This window comes from Cyprinodon tularosa, unplaced genomic scaffold, assembly GCF_016077235.1.
Source record: "Cyprinodon tularosa strain WSP-4 unplaced genomic scaffold, ASM1607723v1 ctg662, whole genome shotgun sequence".
In the NCBI taxonomy this organism is placed as follows: domain Eukaryota; kingdom Metazoa; phylum Chordata; class Actinopteri; order Cyprinodontiformes; family Cyprinodontidae; genus Cyprinodon; species Cyprinodon tularosa.
The window spans coordinates 199,876-225,892 of NW_024039410.1; the positions used below are offsets into that span (position 1 = coordinate 199,876).

Sequence of the window (26,017 nt, forward strand, 5' to 3'; positions counted from 1 at the left end):
TAGTTGGTTCCACAGGAGAGGAGCCTGATAACTAAAAGATCTGCCTCCCAATCTACTTTTAGAAATTCTAGGAACCACTAGTAAACCTGCAGATTGAGAGCGAAGTGCTCTGTTAGGAACATAAGGAACAATCAGATCTCTGATATAAGATGGAGCTTGGCCATTTAAGGCTTTATATGTGAGAAGGAGGATTTTAAATTCTGTTCTTGATTTAACAGGAAGCCAATGAAGAGAAGCCAGGAAATGAAATGAAATGTGAAAGCCACTTGCCCAAAGGGCAAAAAATCCTTGGTAAAATCCGTAGTAAAAATCCTTAACATCAACCCCCCTGTAATGTAAGAGTTACAACATAAGAGGATACTGGAACAGTTTTAAAATCTGCTGCTCAGGTACCTGACATAAAAAACTGTACAAAACTGAATGAAATCACCAGCTAAGACTCCTCAGCAGCCTGCAATGTTTACCACCAATACGCCCCACCGCTAAAACTGTTTAAATGTGAACATTGGCCCATTAAAATCATAATTTTATGCCATGTGACACTATATATATAGACTGAATCTGCATTGATGACGCTTTACTATCCTGAAAGTCAAAGTTTAAATGACAGCATGACCTATTTTCTTATATAATCTTCTTAATTGGACCAGTTGGGTTATTTATAAAGCAGAGATGGTTAAGCACTGAAATCAAAGATCTGTGGTGCATTCACTGTTCAGGAAGAGGTTAGATTTTGGGGATTTTGCTAAAAAAAAAACTCAGTTATCTCAACCTAAATAATCCATTTGATTCTGGTCAGTACTGTTTTGGTTTCTATAACCTTAACATAGAGCTGGATAATAAAACTACATTTATCACATTAGAAACCTTAAACATGATTGTTTTCCCAAAAGCACGGTTTCCGCGGCTCATTAAAAATAATTTAAAGTCATTAAATTATTATTATAAAGCAATTTTTTTAAAGTAAAGAAGTTTATTTTGTCTTTTTTTAATAATTAAACTTAGAGGAGACCAAAAATGAATCCGATTTGGTTGGAAAATATCAGAGACTGAATTTTTTTAACCACATCACCCAGCCCTAATAATTATAGGTTATCTTGTATTCATTAACAGTTAGTACTACTGACTTGGTGTTACACAAGCTAAGAATGTATATAAAGATTATCAGATCATGCAAACACCTCTGCGTCTGAACAGACCAACTGTCTGTAGTAATTTGCGTTTGCAGCAGTCAGCAGAAGTACGGCTGCTGGTCTCTGGTCTGACTGAAGAATCGGCTGATTCTACCATGAAAACTGTTTATTTGAAAAGCTTTTAACACCCACAGTCTGGCATGTCATTTCTTAATAAAGATAAAATTGACGGATCATTATCGCCTTCAGGCAGCTTCAAAATGTTTGAATGGCTAAAATACAGCGTGGGTCGAGAGCATTATGGTTCTGCCTGATTATTCCTTTAATAAAGCCTCCTGTTTATGCTTCCACCTCCTGTCATAACCCTGAGAGTGAGCGTGGAAAAATCAAGAAAACACATGAAGCATTTTTTGAATTCTCAGCCACACAGCTGAGTAAACAGAGAGCTCAGCTTTGAATTGATATATATATATTGTTAAATGTTCACCTTTTTTTTTCTTTTTTTTTGGATAAATCAGCCTAATTCATTGTCACTCTGCAAATTGTTGGTTCTTGTACAGATAAAAAAAAAGTTGTTTTTCTTTTTTCATTTAGAAATGTTAAAAATTGTTCTTGTTCAAAGCTTTGTGTAAATCTTATCCACAAGGGGGCACTAGACCGGTAATTTAATCTGATAGCACGGTGATTCCTGAAGTGGGTGTCGGGACCCAGATGGTGGGGGTGGGGGGGTGTGGGTGGGGTGTGTGTGTGTGTGTGGGGGGGGTGATTTCCAGAAAAATTAAATAAAAATTAAGAAACGATTAGAAATAGCGTCTGCACCTTGAAGACGGCGACTAATTCTAAGACGCTGGCTGAGTTTTGGATTTCAGTTGACAGTGAAATAACCACAGCTATCCAGGGCGGCTTTCGATGTGTTGATGCCGTTTGGCACTACCTACTGCGAAAAGACTTTCTCTGCTCTGATGTACCTAAAAAAAGAAATACGGATAGTATTTTGAATATGGAGGATGTTCTCCGAGTAGCGGTCTCCAACATTAAACCAAGATTGGTCCAAACATATTGCACATCCATCTCATTAGGCGAGGTCAAGTTCAAAATAGTAAATAGTAATTTACTGTAGAATCATGTTATGGCTGTTGTGCTATTTTGTGCTTGTGTTTGGATACGTCTATAGTGCGTGCGCAGTTGCGCGCAATATTTATATACGTTTATAGTGGGGGGTCCTATGTCACTTGCACCGTCATGGACTGAAAGTTTTGGAAACCTCTGTGATAGCAGGCCAGGTAGGACCAGAAGGTTGAGAAGTTATGGAGTTATTTGTAAATGGGGAAATATTTACATTATTACGTTAGAAAAACAAAACTTCGTTAAATTGTTGTTACATGACTTAGCCAGCTATGGATTCAGCGCTCTCAACTTACATGGATCAGTTAATGAGAAGAGCTGCCTGGACGGATCAGTGCTCAGAAAAGGCTTTATTATTGAACTAAATAATTGTTCAAGCTAATTCCGAAGTCAAAACATGCAAAAAATTAAACCCATCTCATTCTAAATCAAAAACCAACATTTAGTAACACATAAAACTAAATGGTAACAATGGATAGCGAATGAGGGAGCAGCAATGCACACACTTCAGGGCAGTGGTGACCTAGTGGTGAGGGCATACTGTAGGGCTTAGAAACCTGAGGTTCTGAGTTTGAGCCCCACTCCCACAGACTGCCACTCAGGGTCCCTGAGTAAAGACAAAAACTTCACGTCATCTCAGGGCATGGCTGTTGAATGCACCCAAACTTTTGTTTATAAAAAGTTTTTGCACTCTCTTGATCTCCAACGCTGCTCATTGTAGTACCAACAGTATATGTAATAGACTATAATCCACTTTAAGTCGCTAAAACTGCAATTATTTAAAGTTTAGCAGTTTGTTCTACTGTGTTGCAGAACTCAACATAGCTGTTAATAAATAAACTCTCAAAATGCCTCATTTTTCATTTCTTTTCTACCACACCCCCCTGCAATGATACTCCACCTCCCCTAGAGGGCACACCCTTTAGTTTGGGAACCATTGCACTAATGAATCAGTCAACTAACGCACTACAGAAACCGATACAAAACCCCCCATATCGCTAATGTTGGCCAAAAATATTGGCCAGCTATTTTATCGGTCTGTCTCTAATAATCACACAAACAATGAGGCAAGATTTTAGGTTAATAAGAGTTTTCTGAATGAAGCTCAAATGCAAATATGTTAAAGGAAATATTCCTGGTACCACTTATTCGTCTCAGTGGTTTAATTTTTACTAAAAATACCGTAAGAACTTTTTATTTTTTGTTGCTCTCTGAATGAATCCTCTCGCGTTAAAGGTTGGTATTTCATGAAGGTTAAGACCTTTTACACATCTCTACCAGGGTAACCAATAAATGGGGCGATGTCCTTGAATAGTCTTTTTTTTTTTTTTTTTTGCTGTCCATGGCTTTACATGCCTATATGCTGAACTGATTTCAGACAGCTGGCAGCTTTTCACGTCCACCTTTAGAGGCGAATCTGAGAATTTATGCACTGCTGCACCACGTGCTAAAACTTGAAGGGTTTTAGTGCAGCTGTTACAGCTGCTGCCTTTCCTTATGTTCTTTTGATATACTTCTTTCTTTTGTGTTGTGCTTCCCAGACCCTCACCTTGACTATATAAGCTCCCCTGCTAGCTTTAGCCTTCCCACAGAAACTTTAAGCCTCCATCCTCTCTGCTACAAAAAAAAAAAAGTCTCTGATTTTTCTCCAATATTGAAACATTCCTTGAAACTGTCTTCGGTGCCCAAATCGGCTAATAAATCACCTAATCCCTGCCTCTAGCTCTTTTTAAAAGCGCGGTAGAGTGGAGCATTGTTGGACTCTTCTAAGGCTTTAGCCTTTTCAGAGCTTTCCCCTTGGACGTATTATTGAGCCTGGATCAATGGAGGGCAGAGCGCCCCTTTCACCCTCTCACCCACACTCTGTCATTAATCTGCTGGGTTCTAACATGCCCCCCCCGCCCCCTCCTTATTTACTCAGCTGACCCACTGCTGTTTGATGTTCAGTAAGAGGCAGGCAGGCCCTGGGACACACACACACACACACTGATGCCTGTGACCCACTCGTCAACTCTAAGCTCAGTGAAAGTGTAGGAGGATGAAGCTTCGTGCCAAAGACAGAGGTGGTTAACATGCAAGCGCCACGGCGAGGACGCAGCAAGGGGAAGGAGGTTATATCAGTCCCCCCCCCCCTCAGCAATTTGCTAGAAGCAGCGTATCTGTGTTTCCTTAGATCCACACCGTGATCACTATCTGATTGCGTGTGCGAGATGTCACAGTCCCTCCCTGCTGGGTGTACCGGGATCAAAAACAAGCGCCATCTCTGCCAAATCTTCATCATCCATCTCATTCCCAGCTTTAACTGTTCTTATCCGACAACTCGTACTGCAATTTATTCTGCCTTTTAAATCTGATCTGGGTCTGTTTGAAGTGGGCTTACGCTTCGGCTCTGACTTGATATTTTTCATTATGCAGTTTTATTCAACACCAGCTGTTTATTGCGCTTTATTCCACATCTGGATCCATCTGTCCATTCAGCTGTTCCTTTTTAGATTGTTAGCACTCTGCAGGGCACGCCACCCACTATTGAATAGAGACATAAGAGGCACACTCTATGGGGAACGCAAGATGTTGCCTCAGATGTTTGTGCTCATTAGGGATCATTGTGATCTGATGGACCTCTGTGTTTTTGCGCCAAAGATCCCAACAAAGAGTCTTTTTCCATGTCTTCTCTGATTTTTTTATTTTTTATGGTTCATCTCTCATTTTCTCAGGTTGTTCGCTGCATTTATCTGCCTCTTTGTTTCCCTCCATCCATTTTCCGTCACTTTTATCCCAAGTTGGGTTGCGATTGGTGCTGGTGCGGGGTTCGCCCGGCACAGGTCGCCAGTCCATTACAGGGCAACACAGGGCAACCAGCCATTCACGCCCCCAGTCACACCTAAGGAGAATTTATAGAAGCCAATTAACCTAACAGTCATGTTTTTGGACTGTGGAAGGAAGTCAGAGTACCCAGAGAGAACCCACACATGCACAGGGAGAACATGCAAACTCCATGCAGAAAGAATTGAACCCGGGACCGTCTTGCAACAAGGCAACAGTGCTACCCACTGCACCACTGTGCATCCCTGCCTTTTTATTTCCATCATGGATATTTTCTACTTCCTCTGCTGCCTCTTAAAACACATTCCTCAATGATAAAACCCTGATAGTGCCTCTGTCTGCGTCGGTTTAAAATATGCACCTGTTTGAACTGACATATTGTCCGATTGAAGCTGGGAGGGGGAATCAAACAAAGCAATACTGAGATCCTCTGTGTGGAAAATGTCCACACCCATCCTGGTTTAAATTCCAAATTAGTGGTCAGAATCATCAGCTGAGAAGTGACTGTCTCCATAAAAGTGGCAGATGAGGATGTCTGCTGCTCTGCAGCATTCATGCTTTGGTGTTTTAACTCAGCAACAATGGTAGAGTGTTGGAATTCTGTCATTTTACAACAAGAAAAAATGAGCATCCCACTAAAATAACCCTGAAGTCAGCCTCTTAAAGGCTCCAATAGATTTCCTCTGATGGGTTAAAAAAAGAGCTACATTTTTAGACCTTGAAGGCCTCAGTTATAGAAGTAAAATTACCTTTGTTTCTCATGCTGGAGAAATTTAGGGTGTGACGGAAGCAAAAACTGTTTGACAGAAGCAGAGGTGTTTAATTATAATTTACATACTCAGTTACGTTTGCTTTAGTAACATTTTGAAATAAATATACTAATTGGAGTAGTTGTTATCTACTCTATGCTTTTATTTAACTAATATAGCTATTCATTTGATAGGAAGATTCAGATCAGGTAATTTGGATATCCAAAATCATTTATGGGTCCAATAGGCCTGCAGCTATCGATTATGTAAATATTTAATTAATCTATCACATTTTTTTCATTTAATCTAAAAAAAATATAAAAAAAAAAACACTTTAGTAAATTATGTATTTAAATAAGCGAATGTTTTGAATTGAGGGAATTTTAATAGAATTTTTTGAAATCAGTGAAATCGGGTATTTCCTGTAAGGTTCAGTCAGACTTCTGCACCTGTTGGTTCGCTGTTCATAAGCAATGTGCTTGAATTTGTCTGGGACAGTTTTTTTTAGAATTGTATTTTTAAATACAAATCTAAACTCTATATTATTTTACCAACTTAGGAATAAAAATTTATTTCAGACAATTTTGACAAACGACAATAAACAACAATAAATAAATCAACCAAATACACACAAGAGACTAGTTAACATTAACCAAACCAAACACCAATTTTCAAACTAACCGAACACTTAAACATAAATAGAACAAAAGCCTCATCCAAAAAAACCTGTCGGTATTGTGTCATAGCGTTCCTTGACAGTGTCATTCCTAAGTCACCAATTTAGTGCTACTTGGTCCCAATATAATTTCCCATTGGGAACCTACTAGCACTAAGTTGCTAACTGGTTAGCAAGATGCTTCTGACAAACCGGACAAAATCAAACTTGCTTGCGAACCTTCCGCCACAGCAACTCCTCCCCTTTGATAAACGACCAATCACGTTGCCTTTATTCACTCGTGTAGTGAGAATTTGTAAATGCAACGGTTGGAACAGCATTTCCCTTTAACTTTGACTTAAAAAACTCAGGCTTTCAGCTCTTTTTCAGTCTTCTGGGAGTATATTCCAGATCAGTGGAGCATATGAACTAAATGCTGCTTCTCCATGTTTGGTTCTAGTCCTGGCTGAACAGAGTAGACTGGAACTAGAAGACCTGAATGGTCTGGGAGGTCGATACACTGAAAACAAATCTGTTATGATCCATTCAGTGATTTCTATAGTATATTTGAGCTACAGGCGAAAGGACTTCTGAACCAGGCTGATTTCGATTTTTTTTCCTATATAATCCATTTGGTAAAGCTGAGTTTGACCCCTGACCTCATAAACTGATCTTATCAATGGCTGGAACCTCACACAGCTTAACGTGCGGCCGGGCTTTCCCACGACGGAGGCTCATTACTGACGGGTTTCACCAGGAGCGCTGATCTCTGGGCTCAGCGACGTGTTTTCAAAAGTCTGATCAGTCTTTTTCTTTCTTGTCATTAGTTGTTGACACTAGATTGTGGATTATAAACGAAAGCTCTGCCTTTGTGGACGTGCTTTAAATTAGCGAAATGTGGGATAAAGCAACTAAAACAGAGTGTGTTTCTGGAAAACCTTCCAGGAATTTTGGGATTTAACGAACACCCATTCAAGTCAGAATCTGTCTGTGGCCGCATGCTGAGCATTTTACCTCATGGTCTTCCTTTGTGTCCTCTGTTTGTTTTCACCGAGCAGAAGAAGGAGCGGGAGTGCATGCAGCTGCGCATCGCCGTGCTCCGCAGTGAGCTGCAGCGGCAGAAGAAGGCGCTTGGCCGGGAGACGGACATTCGACAGAAGGAGAGGGCGCGGCTTCAGAAGAAAGGTAACTCGGATGGAAGGAGACGAAAACCACATTTCCGTTTATAAATGGAAACCAAGGTTACAGCTGGACCTGCACGGTGATTTTAACTACATGAATAGTTGTAATAAATGCCAAACCTCTTAGAAAATTCCTTTCACTAGTTTGTTTTCTAGTGAGCTTTTGTATTGTTTAATTCTCCTTGGTGTAATAAAATACCAATCTTCACTTTCTCCTCCAATAACAGCTCACCCAGCGTAGAATTACTCACCGTTTGCTGTTTTAACCCTGTGACCCTGCTAAACCTAATGCAGACGCACAAGTAGAGAGAAATGAAAAGAGCTTCTGCAACTCATTTATTAGCCTCAAGTGGAGTCGGTTTACTCAAATACTTAATGCACTTGTGTTAGAAAACTTGTTATGATGGTGAAAACATGTGCAACTAATTCCAGCATCAGCCCTTTTTACTGTTTTCAGAAATATCTTACACTTGACACCATCTCAGATCCCACAGGGATAGAAAATTATTAAATGCATGAGAGATATTTTTATTTTACCATGATGAACTCTTTTTCATTCTAACATGCTTTCTCAACAGAAACAGATGTAAGTTAAGTGTGCAAATAAATGTGAACTAGGTAACCCAAATATAACACTCTTTCTGTAAAGCTAATATCATACAGGTAGCGTTAGCTTATGTTACTGGGAGGTTCGTTTCATTAAAGCACATACAAGATTTTAACAGACTCATTTGGAGTTTAGATGGATGCCCTTTGGTTTTTTTGACCGTCACCCTCTTTATCGACCGCTAAAGAACTCGCTTCTCTCTGCAGAATGGACGTGTTTTTCAGGAAACGTAATATTCCATTCACAGGTTTGAAAAGGAAAACTCTACCTCGGGATAAATTAGCATTCAGTTGCTGACCAATGCTGAGCTGAACTGTTGGTGCTCTTTCCCAAACTCCCAACCGAAGAGAGAAAAGATAAATGCTGTTTGGCTCTGCTGTTTGTTGTAAACCTTTCTAATCAGCCCACATGCATTAGCCTGTTTTATGATCTGGAAAAAACCTGCATTTATTATGAAGCTATTGCTTTTGGCGACAGGTGTTTACAGTGTTCCATAAAGCTGCTGATTTTGTTTGTCTCATCGGATCCCATCTTTGAAGGTATTCAGGATTTATTAAATGTGGTACATTTTCCAAACTTCCTTTTGAAACCCATACACTCCCATTGGGGGGGTAATGGCCCAGCGGTTAGAACAGTGCGCTTTTGCTCAAGGTTGCAAGTATCCGGTTCGATCCCCACAGCCTGCACTCTGGGTCCCTGAGCAAGACCCTTAACCCCCACACCTACCCTGGGTAGCGCACAATGGCTGCTGCCCAAGGAGATGGATTAAAATGCAGAGATAAATTTCTCCTGTGTGAGATTAATAAAGTCCAATTAGTATTTTAATTATTATAATTATTATTATTATTATTAAATGGAAAAACATCCCTTTGTTCATGGGTCTAGATAAAAAATTTAGACTTGATAACTGAAAAGTTTTTTCTTTCTTTTTTGTCTTACAAAGTAACTAAAAATAGCCTAAATACATTGAATTAATTATTATTTATTCTTGCATAAACGAATGGATCAGTAAGTTCCAAGCATCCAGGGTTCAGTATCTGCTTAAATGATCCAAGATGGAGGGATGGACGGGGTCTCTCTGTCACCAGCAGTAACGGGAAGCAAAAATGATAAAGTTGTCACATTTGATCACACAAGCTGTAGTGAAATTTTGTTGAAATATGAAGAACCGGAGTAAAACTGTGTGGAGGTTGAGATGCTAAACAGCTAATGGGCTTTACCTATATAGAGTTTTAGCAAGTTCAAGGAGCCCAAAGCCCTTTATGCAATATATGAGCAATTCTGCCATGCAGTCACCTCTGAGTTGACCAGCAGGTAAGGCAGAGGAGAAGTCCTACCCAAGGATGAACCCCTACCTCCTCAGGCAGTGTTGCTGTGTACAAATCCAAATAGTTGAATGTGTGAGTGGCATATGATTGGTTCTATTTCATCCCTACTGTCATCCGGGATTCATAGAACCGTAGTTACGGTAGTAACTTTCGATTCTGTGTCAACCTCCCTTTCCTGCTATTCCTGCTGCTTGTCTTCTGAGATAAACGTCTTACAGCTTTGGGCAGAAGGAAGCATTCTAGTTAAAGATACGGTTCAACTCAATCGTACCACAGATTTTCCACCGGATTTTTGTCTGGGTCTTTCTAACACACAGATGTGTGGTCAGGGGTGAGGTGTGCCACATCGAATGGAGGTCTGGACAGAACCACTGAACCGAACACATTCTTCCAAAGGTTCAGTTCAACAACAAGCAGTGTCCTTCTCTGCTGCCCACAGGCAAACAGACATATCTCCCTCCACTGACCCAAAGCTCTCCGGTCAAAAACATCCAAGGTTTTATATTCCACCTTGGGCCAAATGAGCAGAAGCTGGTTTTTCCTTGGCCTCTCCCAGGTGAAAAGACAGCTGGAGAGACTGAACCAGAACAAGGCTGCAGGTCCAGATGGTGTCAGCCCCAGAGTCCTGAAGGCCTGTAGGTTTCTACAGCACTTTCACAACCTTAGCCTGACCCAGGACACCGTTTCAGTGATGTGAAAGACCTTTAGGACAAAGAAAAGTAAATATCCATCAGTCATCTGTGACAAGACTTGTTACCCTGACATCCTAAACCCTGCAAATAAGCAGCTATCAGGACCCCCTGCAGTTTGTTTATCGCCTTGGATTTGGAGTTGAAGATGCCATCATACACCTGCTTTAACAAATGCTTTTTCATTCAGACAGGGCAGACGGCACGCATGTTCTTTGCTTTCCTCAGTGAATTTAACACCATTCTATGGAAGAAAAGCAGCCTCATTGAAATCTACCTTTTTTTATTAAACGCTGAAATATTTTACACCTTATTTTAAACATTGAAGTTTTTTACACATTAGATTCCTTACACTGAATTTTAATCTGATGAAAATTCACCTGCAAAAAAATTCTCCTGTAAAAAATTAACTTGCAAAAAATTACCCTAAAAAAATTAACCATCAAGATATTTGCCGGCAAAAAATTTGCCTGCAAAAATTCAGCTCCAAAAAATTCAGCCTCAAAAAATGTGCCTGCAAAAAAAATTGGCTGCAAATGTTTTGACCTTTTGGTGAACTCAAGCCAAAGCAGTCTACACTCAGTGCAGTCGAGCAGCTTGTAGCCAATGACATTAGCTTATTTGGTCAGGAAAAAAAAAAAAAAAAAAAAAGATTGCCACCAGCCGCTTCTTCCATATCAAACCAAGAGCCCTGTTAGACAGGGGTGCCGCACTAGCTTTGATTGGCTCAGTTCGCCGACTGGGGTTCAAGGAGACAGAAGCAGAGATACAAAAGCAATTGTAAAAGGCGGCCCCGTCCAAGAAACACACAGCCAGACAGACGAGCTCCGAGCCAGCTCCCATGTCAGCGGATGAAGAGACTCTACACGGAATTTTACACTGAATTTGACCAGATAAAAATTCAGTGTAAGTAATTCAATATGAAAAAAAAATCAGTGTTTCAAATTTGGTGCTACAAAAGTTCAGTGTTTAAAATATGGTGTACAAAAAAGGCAGATTTCAGTGAGACTGTTTTTCTTCCATATCATTCTTCCTGATTGTTATTTTTTAAATGGTAAAAAACTCTTAGGTTAAGGCTTTAAGAATCGCTTCGATCAGAAACGGACCACAGTTTTTACCTAAAACTGAGGGAAAATGGGCTACCTCTGCATCGCTAGTCTGGCAGATGGCGCTGCGGAGCCCTTTTGCTCTGCGGCGCAGTTCTATAACTGTAGTTGAGGCAGTCACAGCGGAAGATGTGGACTGACTCAAACCCCAAGCAACATGGATACCAAAAAAAGTGAATGATCAATATCCTCTGATGAACTTAAATAAATGTTGCTTATTTTAATCGAGAAATTCAATTTCGTATATATAATATCGTAACGCAACACCCGTCCCAATACTCACCCCTACCTTCACTCCAGTCTTAACTCTTTGGCTGCAAGTTTCCATGTCCCTGCTTAGTGAAGCATCCCCATAGCATGGTGCTGTCACCACTATGCTTTATAACAGGATGGTGTGGTTTGGATGATGGGGTCTGGGTAATAGTTTAGTTGACATTACCTTTAACTAGTCCAGTTTCCCTAAATCCAAGCCTACATCCGGAAAGCTTCTTCTATACTTTGTATTTGAAAGCCTGTGGAATAATCTTTAGTATCGGTAACTCAGAGTAGGTAGACGTTTTCTGTGTGATATGTGTATTGTATTTTGGTGTTGCGTATTGCAGGCTAACAAGGAACGCAAACGACTGCTCATTCCAAAGGGACGGACCCGTTCGTCCGGTTCAGTTTGCATTTTTTCTAAGCCAAAACAAGGCTTTGTTTTTGGTCCACTCTATAAAGCCTTAAACTCAGTGCTGTTTCTAACATTTTGAATTAAAAAAGCTTAACGGATGGGACGCAAAATGTCTTCAAACTTGGAAACAAAGTCCTGGATTGTTTTTTTTTTTACTTTTTTGAAAGGCTTCTCTGTGCGGCTTTCCCAGTCTACTGCATTGTTGTGCAGGAATGTTGTCCAAGTTTCTTTGATAATCCAGTTGCTTTAACTGGTTTTAGCTATCTGGCAGATTGTTATACACGGTGATGCTATATTCCTGTGGCCACAAAACAGCCCAAGTCCTCACCCCTCCACTGCCATGCTTTATAAAAATGCTAAAGACATCAGGTCTGTGATGTGAACAAAAGATGATGTAGATAGGGATCAATAAAAGTATATTATAAATCTTCTTTCTGCTGGCATTAATATGTTTTAAAACTGTAAAATCAATAAATACCAATATGCAGCAAGCATGACTTCAGGGATCAGGTTCTTATAAGTTGGTCTGATACAACATAACGCCCTCAAAAGTGTTGTTAAGGCCATGCTTTGACTGTAGGCTATGGTTGAACTCGGTGCTCCTACCCGACATCAAACACGTGGTTTTAATATTACGGCTATCAGGTGTTTGTGTTTATTGGATTAGTAGCATGTGTTTAATGTATAGAGTATTTTACACATTCCAGTGTTTATTGGATCCAGCAAACTATCAAGGTGTTATTGACATTTTAACAGGGTGTTCAAATAAACCCCAATATTCCTCCTGGGGTTACCATAGCAACATTTAATCTTTAGTTGTAGTTTTTTTTTCATTTATTCCTCTCTTCTCACTGTTGAGGGTCTCATCTGTACCTGGTCATGTGCTTCCCCTACTTCTCACACTTTCATTGCGAGTTGTAACAAATTATCCCCGTCAGCCATTTTTTTTTTCTCTGCAAACCAGTTTTCTCTAATCTAGAGGCTTGGATCATCCTGATAAAGGTAGAGGTTTTAGAGGTGTGTCTGCCAACACATGAGATGGGAATATAGACGTTTTTACTTAATCATTAAAATATCACTTAAGAATTACTAATACTTGTTCATGTATTGTCTGACAGATCTGTGTGGTCCCTCTTTGCCATCTTGGACATTGTGAGTAGGAGAATTTTCTTGATGAACAAGAAATTCTGGTACCCCTAGTAATGACAAAGTCTTCCTAAATGCAGACACAGTAGCTACTTCAGTCCACGTGATGTAGGGCAAAGTGTCGGTACCACCTTTTTCTTTTGTTTCTCCTTTTAAAGCTATGAGTTCACAATAAAAGTAGTTATTTCCCCAGCCTGAAAGGAATCCCTTTGGTCCTGCAAGGGTCACGCTCTTGTCACAATTTCCTCCTGTCTGTTTTCCCTCCCTCCAACTCGAGCAGACGACATAAATCAGGCCTGTGAGCAGCATTTATTGTACTTAGCAACGGTGGTTGTTCTCACGCTCTGCAGCATTGCCAGGTTTCCTGACCAATAAATGTCAGTGGTTAACTTCCTTAAGTGTGAGGAACAGTATTTTGTAGAGTGGGTTTTGTCACCTCCGAGAGAGGGGTCTCATATTGAAGCTATCACCATTAGGGCTCCTTTAGCAGAAGCTCAGTTTTATGCACTGACTTTTACCAGCAGGTTGTTGGGCGCTTGACTACCTGTGCTTCCCTGTTCATTGGCTCGACAATTTTTGTTGGTTTTCTGTTAGAAAACTTAAAATTCATCCAAACAATATGACCATATCAAAGCACAAGTATTAGAAGCAAAAATCAGTCTTGTTTTATGGCTATCAGCGGACCTATAATAGATAGAAAACATGCTAAACAGAAAAAAAAAAACGAAAAATGGGAACTAGAACTGTTAATGATGCACTCTCTAAGGCTCCAATTTTCCATGACCCTATTGGCCTAAATACCTACACTTGGTCCTGATTTTTTTTTTTTTTAATCAACGTTAGAAATTTAATTCCTAAATAAGAGTCAAGGTGAGATCATGCTATTGCAATAAAAGAGGAGTTTGTTGTCAAATGGTCTCCTGCTCTTAACCAGGGGCGCATATACACGTAGCAAGAACTGTTCCTTTGGAAATGTGAAAAAAGGTTGTTTCAAGCTAGCTTGATGCAGACAAATACACTGTACATGTTTTCAAAGTTCATGTTATTACTGTAACCATGTTGACTCAAGTTTTAATGTATGAACAACTTGGTACGTTAAAACACAGAGTAGCAGTAAGTTACTTTGACTCCGAACTAATTGGGTTAGAAGGCTCTGATGGACCTTGTGTGTTATTTAAAATAAGTTATAGCAAAAGTTTTCCAACTTTCTTTACTTCATCTTTTTTTCCTATCATGCTTAGATGGAGTGCCTTATTTTATTTGGTTCAGAGGTGGTTTTTTTTCACAGCTTCTATTCCTTATAAAACAAGGGTGAACTGTGTCCTGAAGTGTTTGACCTGAAGCTGAAATTTCCACCATTTGATTACATATAAATATTCTCAGCTGCTTTCGTCCACTGCTTTTTAGTTTAACACAATGCAGTCTTTGTTAGCTTGATATGAACTTTTATGGCCAAACAGCCAGCTCTCTGGTGTTTTAAAGAGTTTTTTTGTGGCGGTGTTGCTTCTCATCTGACAAACTAACAGTGAACAGATTGTCCTCCGATGAGGTAAGGAATCAAGAACTGAGATCAACTATGCTGTTGCGCTCATTCCACTAAATCTCTCTGAATATGTAAGGTCTTATAAAAAGTATTTATTTCTCTCAAAATTCCCCCATGTTTTGTCACATCACAACCTCAGACTTTAATGTAGTTCCATAGAATCGTATTTGATAAAAGGAAACTTAAACTTTCATTGAGCTAAAGTTCTAAAGCATTTGTATTTAGTCTCTTCCAAGTTTTTTTATTTTTTTATTTTTACCTCTATGATTACAGTTGTGTGTCTCAAACTACTCTGCATTTCTAAGGACCTAAACTTAGACCCTCAAACTGTGATTTCCACATACTCCTTTGGATCCTCAGTTGCATTTAGATCTTCAGGTTGATTTAATTATTTAACATAAAAATACGGCAAATTAATCTTTAATCCTAGTTAACTTATGAATACCTCAAAGGATATGCTCCATGGGAACCCTCTGGTCTGGTCTGGTCTGGTCTGGGTCTTGGTCTTGTAGTCATAGGGTCTTGTTTTAGTCTTGGAGTTGGTCTTGGCCTTAGAGGGTCTGGTCTGGTCTTGGACCTGGAGTCATAGGGTCTGGTCTTGGTTTTGATCTTGGACTTGGTCTTGGCCTTGGAGGGTCTGGTCTGGTCTGGTCTTGGACTTGGAGTCGTAGGGTCTCGTCTTGGTTGTAGTCTTGGACTTGGTCTTGGCCTAGGAGGGTCTGGTCTTGGCGTTGTAGGGTCTGTTCTTGGACTAGGTCTGGCATTGTTCTTGGTCTTGGCATCGTAGGGTCTAGTCTTGCTTTTGTAAAGAAAAAAAAAAAAACAGCCATGAATCCATCACAAATTTCCACCAAAGCTGACTTTACTGGTCTGATTTTGCTCTGTTCAGATGCATTTAAAACACAATAAACTCCATGTTTTCAATTAGAAAATGTGGACCAGCTCAACGAGTATCTTAATTTAATAGATAGATACAGGTGGATATGGAAAAAAGAAGTGAGAACTTTACCTGGGAATTTAACTCTTTTAGTGATGAGGTTTTGTTTTTTTTCCTAACTTCTTTTTTTTAGCTGATATTAAACTGGGCAGCATGTATTGACACTTTTATACAGTCTTTTAATTCTCCTTATATTGAATACCTCGTACTACCAGTAACATCCAGTTAGGGCTGAAGATATGGCCACAACTTATCACATTTATGTTTTTTTAAAGTTTAGTTGATAAGGTTTTATTCTAATATCTTTGAAAAATAAATAAAGGCCTCAGAACAACAGCCAAGAATGCCCACAACAAACAATAATTTTACCAATAATAATAATATACATTAAACCTGAAAACTCAGTGAATAATGCTATAATCATAAACTAATGTTCATTAAGATATTGAAAATGTAATATCATTATTATTGAATAAAATTATAGCATAATATATATTGATACTAACTTATTGTCTGACTTTAAGTCCAGTATTACTAGAATAATCCCCAGCAGCCCCTTGGGCTTGCATTTCTCTGCTGTATTTCCTTCTACATCTACAATGTTATGAGAAGGACCTCATAGTTTACTAGGTCATGTCAAAACTCTAAAAAGAAATGTTAGAAACCAATTCATAATTCAATTTCACCCTTGCATTTATCCAGATTATATAGTAGCCAATATTTTCTATTTTCTGTGGGGGTGTTTGGAGAAACCTGTATCCAGAGTAAAACATCTGTGCTGCAGTAGCTTCTGCTACGGATTGTCTGTCCATATCATACCACTGTACAAACGGGAACAGGTTAGAGACATGAAAGGATGGGAAGATTGATGGGCACACAAGATAGGGTCGAGCCACGCATTACATGAAAGAGGTGGTGGGATACAGGCCTCTGTCATTCGTGTTAAAATATGTTTTCATGTCATCACTCAGAACAGAGGGATGGACTGTCTGATCTCTGTCTGATGCTATCTGCCCAGACAGCTAATCTGATTGAGATGTTTCCTTCAACCTCTCTTTTCTCCATCAGCCTCTCACCTTATACCCTTATGATGCCTGTGGGGAAAGCCTGCATGTAGGTGGAAGGCCTTGATAACAAGCAGGTCCTCTGATCCATCTGATCACATGTTGTCTGATAATCTTAAATGCTGCGAACTTCTACGAAGGCCAGCTGTTGTAAGACTGTTCAACAGATTATCTTAATTAGTTCCTGGAAAATCTAATTTCAGACACATTCTTTACATGTTTTGAATGTGTGCACTTTAGAAAGGCTCTGTGGCTGTGTAGGAACATTGTTGCACCTATGCAGTACCCAGGCTAACCTGACTATTACATTTATATATACACTGCTAAAAAAAATAAAGTTAACACGTAGAACACATAGTATGACTTCAATGAAAACAAAATTCTCTCCATAAAGGATTGGTTCTGCAGGTCGGGACACAGACCACTTCTCAGTACCTTTGCTCTCTGGCTGATGTTTTCTTTACTTTGAATGTTTGTGGGGCTTTCACACACTTGCTAACATGGACAGACTCTACAAGTGGTGCAGAACATCCAGGATGGCACATCAATGCGAGCTATGGCAAGAAGGTTTGCCTTATTTCTCAGTATAATGTCCAGAGGCATGAGGCGCTAACAGGAGAAGGGCCAGTACACCAGAAGAGATGGCGGAGGCCGTAGGAGGGCAACAACTCAGCAGCAGGACCGCTACCTCTGCCCTTGTGCAAGGAGGAACAGGAGGAGCACTGCCAGAGTCCTGCAAAATGATCTCCAGCAGGCTACAAATGTTCACGTGTCTCCACAAATGGTTAGAAACCGACTCCATGAGGATGGTATGAGGGCCTGACGTCCAGGGATAAGGGTTGTGCTCACAAGCCCTTCAGAAAGCTTTGCAAGGTGTCCTGACCAACAGAATTGGCAAATTTATAGAGAGATATTTGTACCTTCGGTTATAGAGAACAGGAACCAATCCCAGTGTGCATTGAGACAACACGCGCGCCCATTAAAAACCGGTCTGGCCCGTGCTCAGCTCTGGAAAAACTCTTCTCAGCATCTCGTCGCGCTCAGTTCCATACGCGTGCTAGGATCCATTTCTGCTCGCGCTCGACCTGCTCTCTCCGTGATCAACACCAGCTGTGCGCTCGACTGCCTCTCTGCGCTCGCAAATTCATAAATGTATGTAAATAAACCACACCATCAGCCAATCACGGCCAGCTTTTTTTCATCCAATCAAAGTATTCGTTCCAAATACTACATCCGGTTAAAAAAAAAAACACAATCAGGAAATCTAACAACTCTTTTAGGTTCGTGGTCAACATTCAATTTGATGGACAGCAGATAGTACTATAAAATATCTTGAATTATCTCAAATAAATATCAGTAAAACAGTTATTAGATCATCACCTCATCCATCTCTTTTTGCCTGCTATTGATATGGATTTAATTTTGCTGTTTAAAAAGAGAAATCAGGAGGACATTTCAGATTCAAGTATGGTTCGATAGTATTAAGATAAAAATATTTTAGATATGGAAACATTTTTAGGGATCCTTCAATATATTCCAATATTAGGAATGGTGTTTCTTTTTAGTTACAGAATTTAATTTTAAATCGGGTAAAAGAATCAGTGATTGAATTCAGCCTCCTAAGGAGAAAAGTTTGTGATCATATTGGCGTTAGAATAGATTGAAGAAATTGTTCCTTTAAGAAGTTAAATTTTCTGTGATTCTAGTTCAGCGTTATATTCATTTAAACACAATCATTCAGTCAGCAGACAGTAGGATATATTTGTTTCAATCCCGATCTAGTTGTTTGCCAACCGCCATATTTACATACATTTATGAATTTGCGATCGCAGAGACTGAGTCGAGCGGGCAGAGAGACAGCTGAGTGCACAGCTGGTGTTGAGCGCGGAGAGAGCAGGTCGAGCGCGAGCAGAGACAGATCCGAGCACGCACAGAGATGGAACTGAGTGCGACAACAGTGTGTTGAGAAGAGTTTTTCAGAGTTGATCGCACCCGTGTTGTATCACTGCGGGCTCGGATTGGTTCCTGCGTGCTCAAACCGAAGGCACAAATATCTCTCCATACTAATTCACCACTGGTACCCTGTGTGCTTCATAGATGAAACCAGGTTAACACTGAGCACATGTGACAGACGTGAAAACGAGGATAGCGATCTGCTGCCTGCAACATCCTTCAGCGTCACCGGTTTGGCAGTGGATCAGTATGTGCTCCATGTGCTCGCCAGAGGTTGCATTGCTGCCATTAGATACTCAGATGAGATCCCCAGACCCCTTGTGAGACCATATGCTTGTGTAATTGGCCCTGGGATCCTACTAATTAAGGACAATGCTAGGCCTCATTTGGCTAGAGTTTGTCAGCAGTTCCTGCAAGATGAAAGCATTGAAGCTATGGACTGTCCTGTCCATTCCCCAGACCTGAACCCAACTGAACACATCTGAGACATCATGTCTCAATCCATCCACCAATGTCATGTTGTACCACGGACTGTCCAGGAGGTGGGGGATGCTTTGGTCCATGTCTGGGAGGAGACCCCTCAGGAGACCATGTGGCTTCTCATCAGGAGCGTTCCCAGGCATTGTAGGGAGGTCATACAGGCACGTGGAGGCGGCACCGAAGACTAAGACTCATTTTGACCTGTTCAAAGGACATTGCATCAAAGTTATGTCAGGCTGTAGTGTGTTTATCCACTTTAATTATGTGTGTGACTCCAATCCAGGCTTCAATTGGATAATTATTTGATTTCCATTGATGATTTTTGAGAGATTTTGTTGTCAGCACAATTTTGTACAGAATAAAGTATTAAATGAGAGTATTTCATTCAATCAGATCTAGGCAGAGATGGCAAAAGTACTCACTTTCCGTAAAAGTACAGATGCTTGTGTTAAAAAATACTCTGGTAAAAGTGGAAGTACTGATTAAACCTCTTTACTCAAGTAAAAGTAACAAAGTACAGGCTTGTAAATTTACTTAAAGTATAGAAGTAAAAGTAGAAACCACTTTTTTCATGCCGTTGCCTACATTTTAAATGGATGTCTGCCAATAGGACTAGATCTCCGTTGTGTTCATTTTCAATCATCTCGTCGTCCATGCTACTATGCTAACGCCACCGCCACCAAGCTGCAATGATTTGCCGCGAATGAATACCGCCGAATCTGTCGATTCATCTTGTAGTGGTGCGTCAAATGCAACGTAGATTCCCATCCAATTAGACTGAATTTGGTATTGATGACGTGAAAAATAATAACGGTAACTCCATTGAAATGATTCAAAACTAAAGTAACGAACAGATATTTGTGTAAAAATGTAAGGAGTAGAAGTAAAGGGTCACCATAAAAATAAGTAGTAAAGTAAAGTAAAAATATCAGAAAAATCTACTTGAGTACAGTAACAAAGTATTTATACTTTGTTACTTCCCATCTCTGGATCTAGGGTATGTTATTGGAGTGTCCCCTGTAATTTCTGAGCAGTATTTATAAGCAGGGAAAGTATATACATTGTCCCATGTTTCTACAATAAGAAATAAGAAAGCCATCCCCCCTTTTATCCTGATGCTCCTAAATGAGGTCTAATGAAGTTTCCATTAAAAAAATCCACCGAATAAGTAAATGGTGTCTGCTGTATGTCATTTAAATGATGCAGAGATAAATGTTCTGTGAAGTTCTTAAGGGTTTTGTTTCACAGAACCACACTGGGAGACCCAGCAGACTATGGGCTTGGACTGAAATACCTGCATTCAATGAGTGGGCAGGATAAGTGAAAACAAGTGATTATTTATTGGGCTTTTTTTCCCCCACAAAACATAGAAAAAAACACTTTTTTCCCAGAAAAACTGGGCAAAAGTCTGATTGCCTCAGATTTAAGCCAGTTTTGTGGTTCATGTTTATATGAAGGCCTTTTAATCTCTTGCATAGAGAGCCGATTTATGAAGCCACCTAATAAAAGCAACAGTGTCATTTACTTGGTTTTGCATTCATAATTAAAAACGCTCGTAAATCATCCTCTTATTTTTTACCCGCCTCAACATGTAGCCTCGCTGACTCGGTGAAAACAGGTTCCTGACAGGCTCAGAGATTATTACAGAGTCACAACTGCTGCGGGAAAGCACCACATATTCATATGCACAATCAGAACATAAAACAAATGATTTTTGGCACAGAGATCAGAAAAATATCGGGTTACAACCCTACACTTATTATACCTCTGTGGTTTCTGGTTCCCTGCTGCTTCAACTCGTCTGTGTTTCAGTTACTCCTCTTCCTCCGGCTAGATCATCACCGCCTCTAATGATATCTATTCAATTTGTGTTTATGTTACCCACTCTGTATTTATGGAGTCTGACAAATCCTATAATCTCCATGCATATGTTGTCTGGTTTTATGTGGTGTCAAAAGGAAATGGTTTGTTCCCGATCAAAACAAAAAACCTCTTTCATCTTGCGTAAGTTTGACAGTGGAAGGAAGCCAGCACAACGCAGGCCCACCTGGATGTTCAGATGTAACAGACCGAGGCACACAAACCTGATCATTTACATTTTTCTTTCTCTTTCTGCTTCTGTCAGAGGAAGTTTTTTCTACTCAGCACGAAAGTCTGAAGGAGGAGAAAGAGTCCTTAACAAAGTTGCAGAAGGAATGCACAGCCAAGAGGTAAGTGTTGGGATGTAATTAGACATTTCTACAGAAAACAGAAAACAAGTCATGCATTCATTTGTACATGCCAGGTCCCTGCCCTCTGAAATTGCAGCGTTTCTTTATCTAAATGAAATGATAACTAGAGAACAACCCGCTTCTTCGTCTTACTTTGCGTCTTTGAAACAAGAAGATGTTTGTCTCTGTGCATTCCTAAAAAAAACCCAAAGGCTTGGTTTTGTTCTGGCTTGTGGAACGATGTTGGGATGCATAAACTGGATGCTGCTTTTTGTATCCGAAAAATACCTGCCAGTTCCAGGGGGGTCACTGAAGCCCCAGGAAGGCCTGTGGGGGCCAAGAGATTCAGAGAACAGGATATTATTGCAGACACTTGGACATCTGCCTAAAACCCATTATGTGGAAATGTATGTTGTTCATGTAATCCTTCAAGTCTGGGACCTGAGACCCGGATCTGAGGATTGAGCTGGAATACCTTTAGCTGCAGACAGGAAAACTACAGCAGACTTGTTCTGCAATATTAGATTAAGAAGAAGGAACCTTGGAGAAAACTAAACAAAACCATGCAGAAAAAGTGCTGTAGTAGACATGTAAACCAGATATCTACATACTCTTTAAAATCATTTTTTAAAGTCATTTTTTGATTATTTCTATTCTATTCAAACAACCTTAGTTTATATATTGATTCATTTAGGTTAGCATAGCAGACAGAGAGGAGGGCGCTAGTGTTCAGATAATCTTGCTCCTCTCCTGCTTTGACATGAAGGACTTCCCTTCAGCAGCAAATTCAAATGTGCAGAACTGGCATTCCAAAAAAAGAAAATTACAACAATCCACTGGACTCTGTTTCCAAGTTTGAAGACGTTTCGCCTCCGATCCAGAAAGCTTTTTCCAATTTAAAATGTCAGAAATAGCGTTGAGTTTGACGTTTTATACAGTAGCCAATCAATTCTTGTTTTTGTTTTGAAAACATGCAAATCGGAACAGATAAATAGTTCCACCCCTTTGGAATGGGGGTCATTTGGCTTCTTTTGTTAGCCTGCAATGCCCCATACCCGTCTAAGTGTCTGAAAGGTCGGTCGTTAAAGAGGATTGACTGGCTGAAAAGGCGAGGTCCGTCGCTCTCCTGTGCAGGGGCTCGGGCTGCGATGATAGGGGGAAATGATTTAGCAATTGAGTTCATCTCTTCCCGCCAAACGACCCTCATTCCAAAGGGATTTACCCGTTCGTCCATTCCAATTTGCATGTTTTCAAAACAAAAACAAGGTTTTGATGGGCTGTTGTATAAAAATCTCGAACTCAAGCTATTCCTGACAATTTGAATTGAAAAAGCTTCCTGGATCGGAGGCGAAACGTCTTCAAACTTGGAAACAAAGTCCAGTGGATTGTTTTTTTTTAAACTTTTTTTTTGGAATTTGATTTCAACACATATCAGATTTCTCATCATCTGTTAAATAAATTCTAGTCCCTTGCTGTTAACGTTGCTCATAGATCATCACTGCCTTTAAATTTCAGGTGGTTTCACAGATTTGTTTCCTCCTGGTGGTTCAGACGCACAGAGCAGCTACTCTTGTACATCATGTGTTTTTGATCCATTACTGATTCCCACCAAACTGAATGGACATTTCCTTTGTTTGCTCTTTCTCTCATCTTTACTCTGACTCAAAACACATCCCACCATTTTCCACCTCAGCCTTTGACAGCGTTGGCAGACATTAAACAATAAGAGTTTTGTTGCAAAGAAGAACAGGTTCCAACGTATAAACGCCATCTACAGGATTGAATCCATATCAACATTTTAAACAAAGTGGGATTCATCTCAATATTATTATTGCAAAAGGATGTTTGGCAGGATTTCTTTTCCAGTGTCTGAAATTCACACTCTGCATGCCAACTATAGACTCGGCCTGTTGGGTGGAGCGTCCAGACGTGGCTGAAAGGGTGCAAATAAACACAAAGTTGGAACATCTTGATATCTAGATCAAAAAGAAGACTTGGACTTTTGTAACTGAGGTCATTGTAGTTTAAAAAAAAAAAAAAAACCCTGTCGCCTGTAGTGAGAATCGTGAAATAATCAAATTTCTGATCTGGCGTTTATCATGAGGAGTAGCTTCATTCACCAACAAGGCAAAAAATGAAGGTTAGAAGGAAGTTAAACTGGAATTACTCAGTAAAACCACATCAGCTTATGTCTGATGGTTTAAAACCTGGAATCCTGAGTTCAATTCAACAGATGTCTATCATTTAAAATAATAATAATAATAATAATTCAGCAGAAGTCTGTTAAAAATCATAGTTCTAGCTTTTTCATCAAAATAATGAGTGAATAATACAACCAAAGAATGTCCCAAATTAAAGTATTAGTTTTACTGAAAACATTTTAGCATTAATTGTTTTATAAATGTTGACAGGTCCAAAAAATATAAATATAACTTTTGGTTATGATGCAGACATGGAGACAAAAGGATGGTGCTCCAATAGGAATGAGTCAGAGCGTTGGTGGACGCTAGTGGCTCCATGATGGAGCTGAGAAATTGCTTCTTCTTCATCTCAGATTCAAGCATAACATAATGAAGCAAAACAAGGATAAATAGTTGGTACATTTTTCAGTGTTTTTGAAAACTTAGGGAAGCAAAAGTGCCCAGAAGCCGAACTGAGGCGGCAGCTTTTGTTCTGGGCGGCAGACGGTACAGCTGAAGGTTTGAAGGAAAGCAGTCGAGCACGAGTGTGCAACCTACTGGCTGGGACTAGTAGAACTTTTAACTATCCTGCGACTTATGGAAACCCCTGACCCCATCTGCATGAATATAATGACTGTTGAGTTCTAAAGAAGCCTGTTAATCAGATAATAATTTGATTCAGGCGTGTTGGAGAAGAAATGCATATAAAAGTTGCAGGATGTTAATTTTTTGGAGCCGGACTCTGGCATCATTGATTTAGTGCAACATTTCATCCAACATTTAGCATCCAGCCTTTTAGGATGACCCTATTCAAAATGTCTGACTTGGTAGTCCAAGTTTGGGATGAAACGTGCTTCATTTAGCTTCATGAAATAAATCAAATACAATAAACAATATAAAAAATCTTTAACTGAATCTGGTTGATTAACATGTTGTCAAAAAGTGAAAAAATAATGAATATCTATTCAATTTCAATTCAGATTATTTCTATAGCGCCAATTCACAACACATCATCTCAAGTCACTTTACAGTTCACCTGATCATACAGTCAAATTGATTCAAAGTTTGCTGTTGAATTAGCAAAACATTAAAGGGGGGAAACCTGAAGCTGCTTGGCTGCTTGAAAATAAGCAGCAGGGAAAACGACCTGAAACTTCAACGTTCGGGAATAATGAATTGGCAACAAAAAACTGCAATTTAATAGAAATTTGAACATTTTCTGAGCCAATGATGACATCTTTCAATATTAGCAATATTGAATAAGACTTAATGAGATTATTATGCGTATGGCACTTTAATATCAGGCCCAGGATCTAAAACTTCCCCATTTTTAACTCTGATTTAAAATTAGCATTACAGAAGCTATATTTTTATGATGGGGATGGGTAACAGTACATTTTTATGCACAAAGTGATGAGAACAACTGAATTTACTTAAATTCTGAGATCATTAAATTAGATGGAACTGTAGACTTATTATCATAGCTTATTAGATATAACTCATATGGGAAGATATGTTTCCTGCCCATTTTTTTATCTGGTCTGCATCGACTCTTTGACTCGAATGCAATCCTTCACACTAAGCATGCTTGTAGCGACAGTGGAGAGGAAAAACTCCCTTTTAACGGGAACAAACTTCCAGCAGAACCAGGCTCAGTGTGAGCGGCCATCTGCTGAAGCCGACTGGGGTTCAAGGAGACAGAAGCAGAGAAACAAAAGGTAACTGTAAAAGGCGGCCCCGTCCAGGAAATACACAGCCAGGCAGACAAGCTCCGAGCCAGCTCCAATGTCAGAGGATGAAGAGAGCACATCCAGTTAGTCACAGTCAGAGAAACAGAACTACACTGCAAAACAGGCAGATCTCCAACATCTAGAAACAAAGGTGTTGATGGAAGCAGCACAGCTGATATTTCTCTCCAGGATGGAGTCACAGCCAAACAGGAAGAGACCAGATGAAGCTACTATGAGAAAAAGCAGAGAGAGCAGAATGTTAAAGCTTGAACTAACAGATTCTGCAGAATAGGAGAATAGAGATAGAATGAAGCAGAATGATGAAAAAGGGGTCCCTATGTCCTCCAGCACAGCATATCCTCCTTTTAATAATCACTGCTGAAATCTTTATAGGCGTTATATTGATTAAGCTGTTGAGCAAATTTCTACTTGTTTCCAAGGAGCTTCTTTTATTTCTTTTTAAGTAGAAATCACAATTAGTTTGATGCTGTAGAAACTCACCTGTGATAATTAAATGAAGATCATAGCCTCTATATCTTCCAATAGCTAAATATTGTGATGCTTGAATAGCTGAAATAGCAGAAAGATGACAGAAGAAATGAAAAGCAGCAACAGGTTGAAATGTGGCATCAATTACTAAGAAAGTAAAAATAAACTGATGCATCAAAGTTCATTCGGAGAAAAAACTACTAATCAAAGTTCAGTTTT

At 39.7% G+C, this 26,017-nt stretch overlaps 1 protein-coding gene across 1 annotated transcript in view; it reads left to right on the forward strand.

The window, feature by feature from the left end:
* Positions 1-26,017, forward strand: part of uvrag (UV radiation resistance associated gene) — a 191,677-nt gene that overhangs the window by 46,525 nt on the left and 119,135 nt on the right. Inside the window, exons 8-9 of the mRNA XM_038267137.1 lie at positions 7,544-7,670; positions 21,315-21,399. Coding sequence (XP_038123065.1) covers positions 7,544-7,670; positions 21,315-21,399 — 212 coding nt within the window. The remainder of the gene's footprint in view (positions 1-7,543; positions 7,671-21,314; positions 21,400-26,017) is intronic.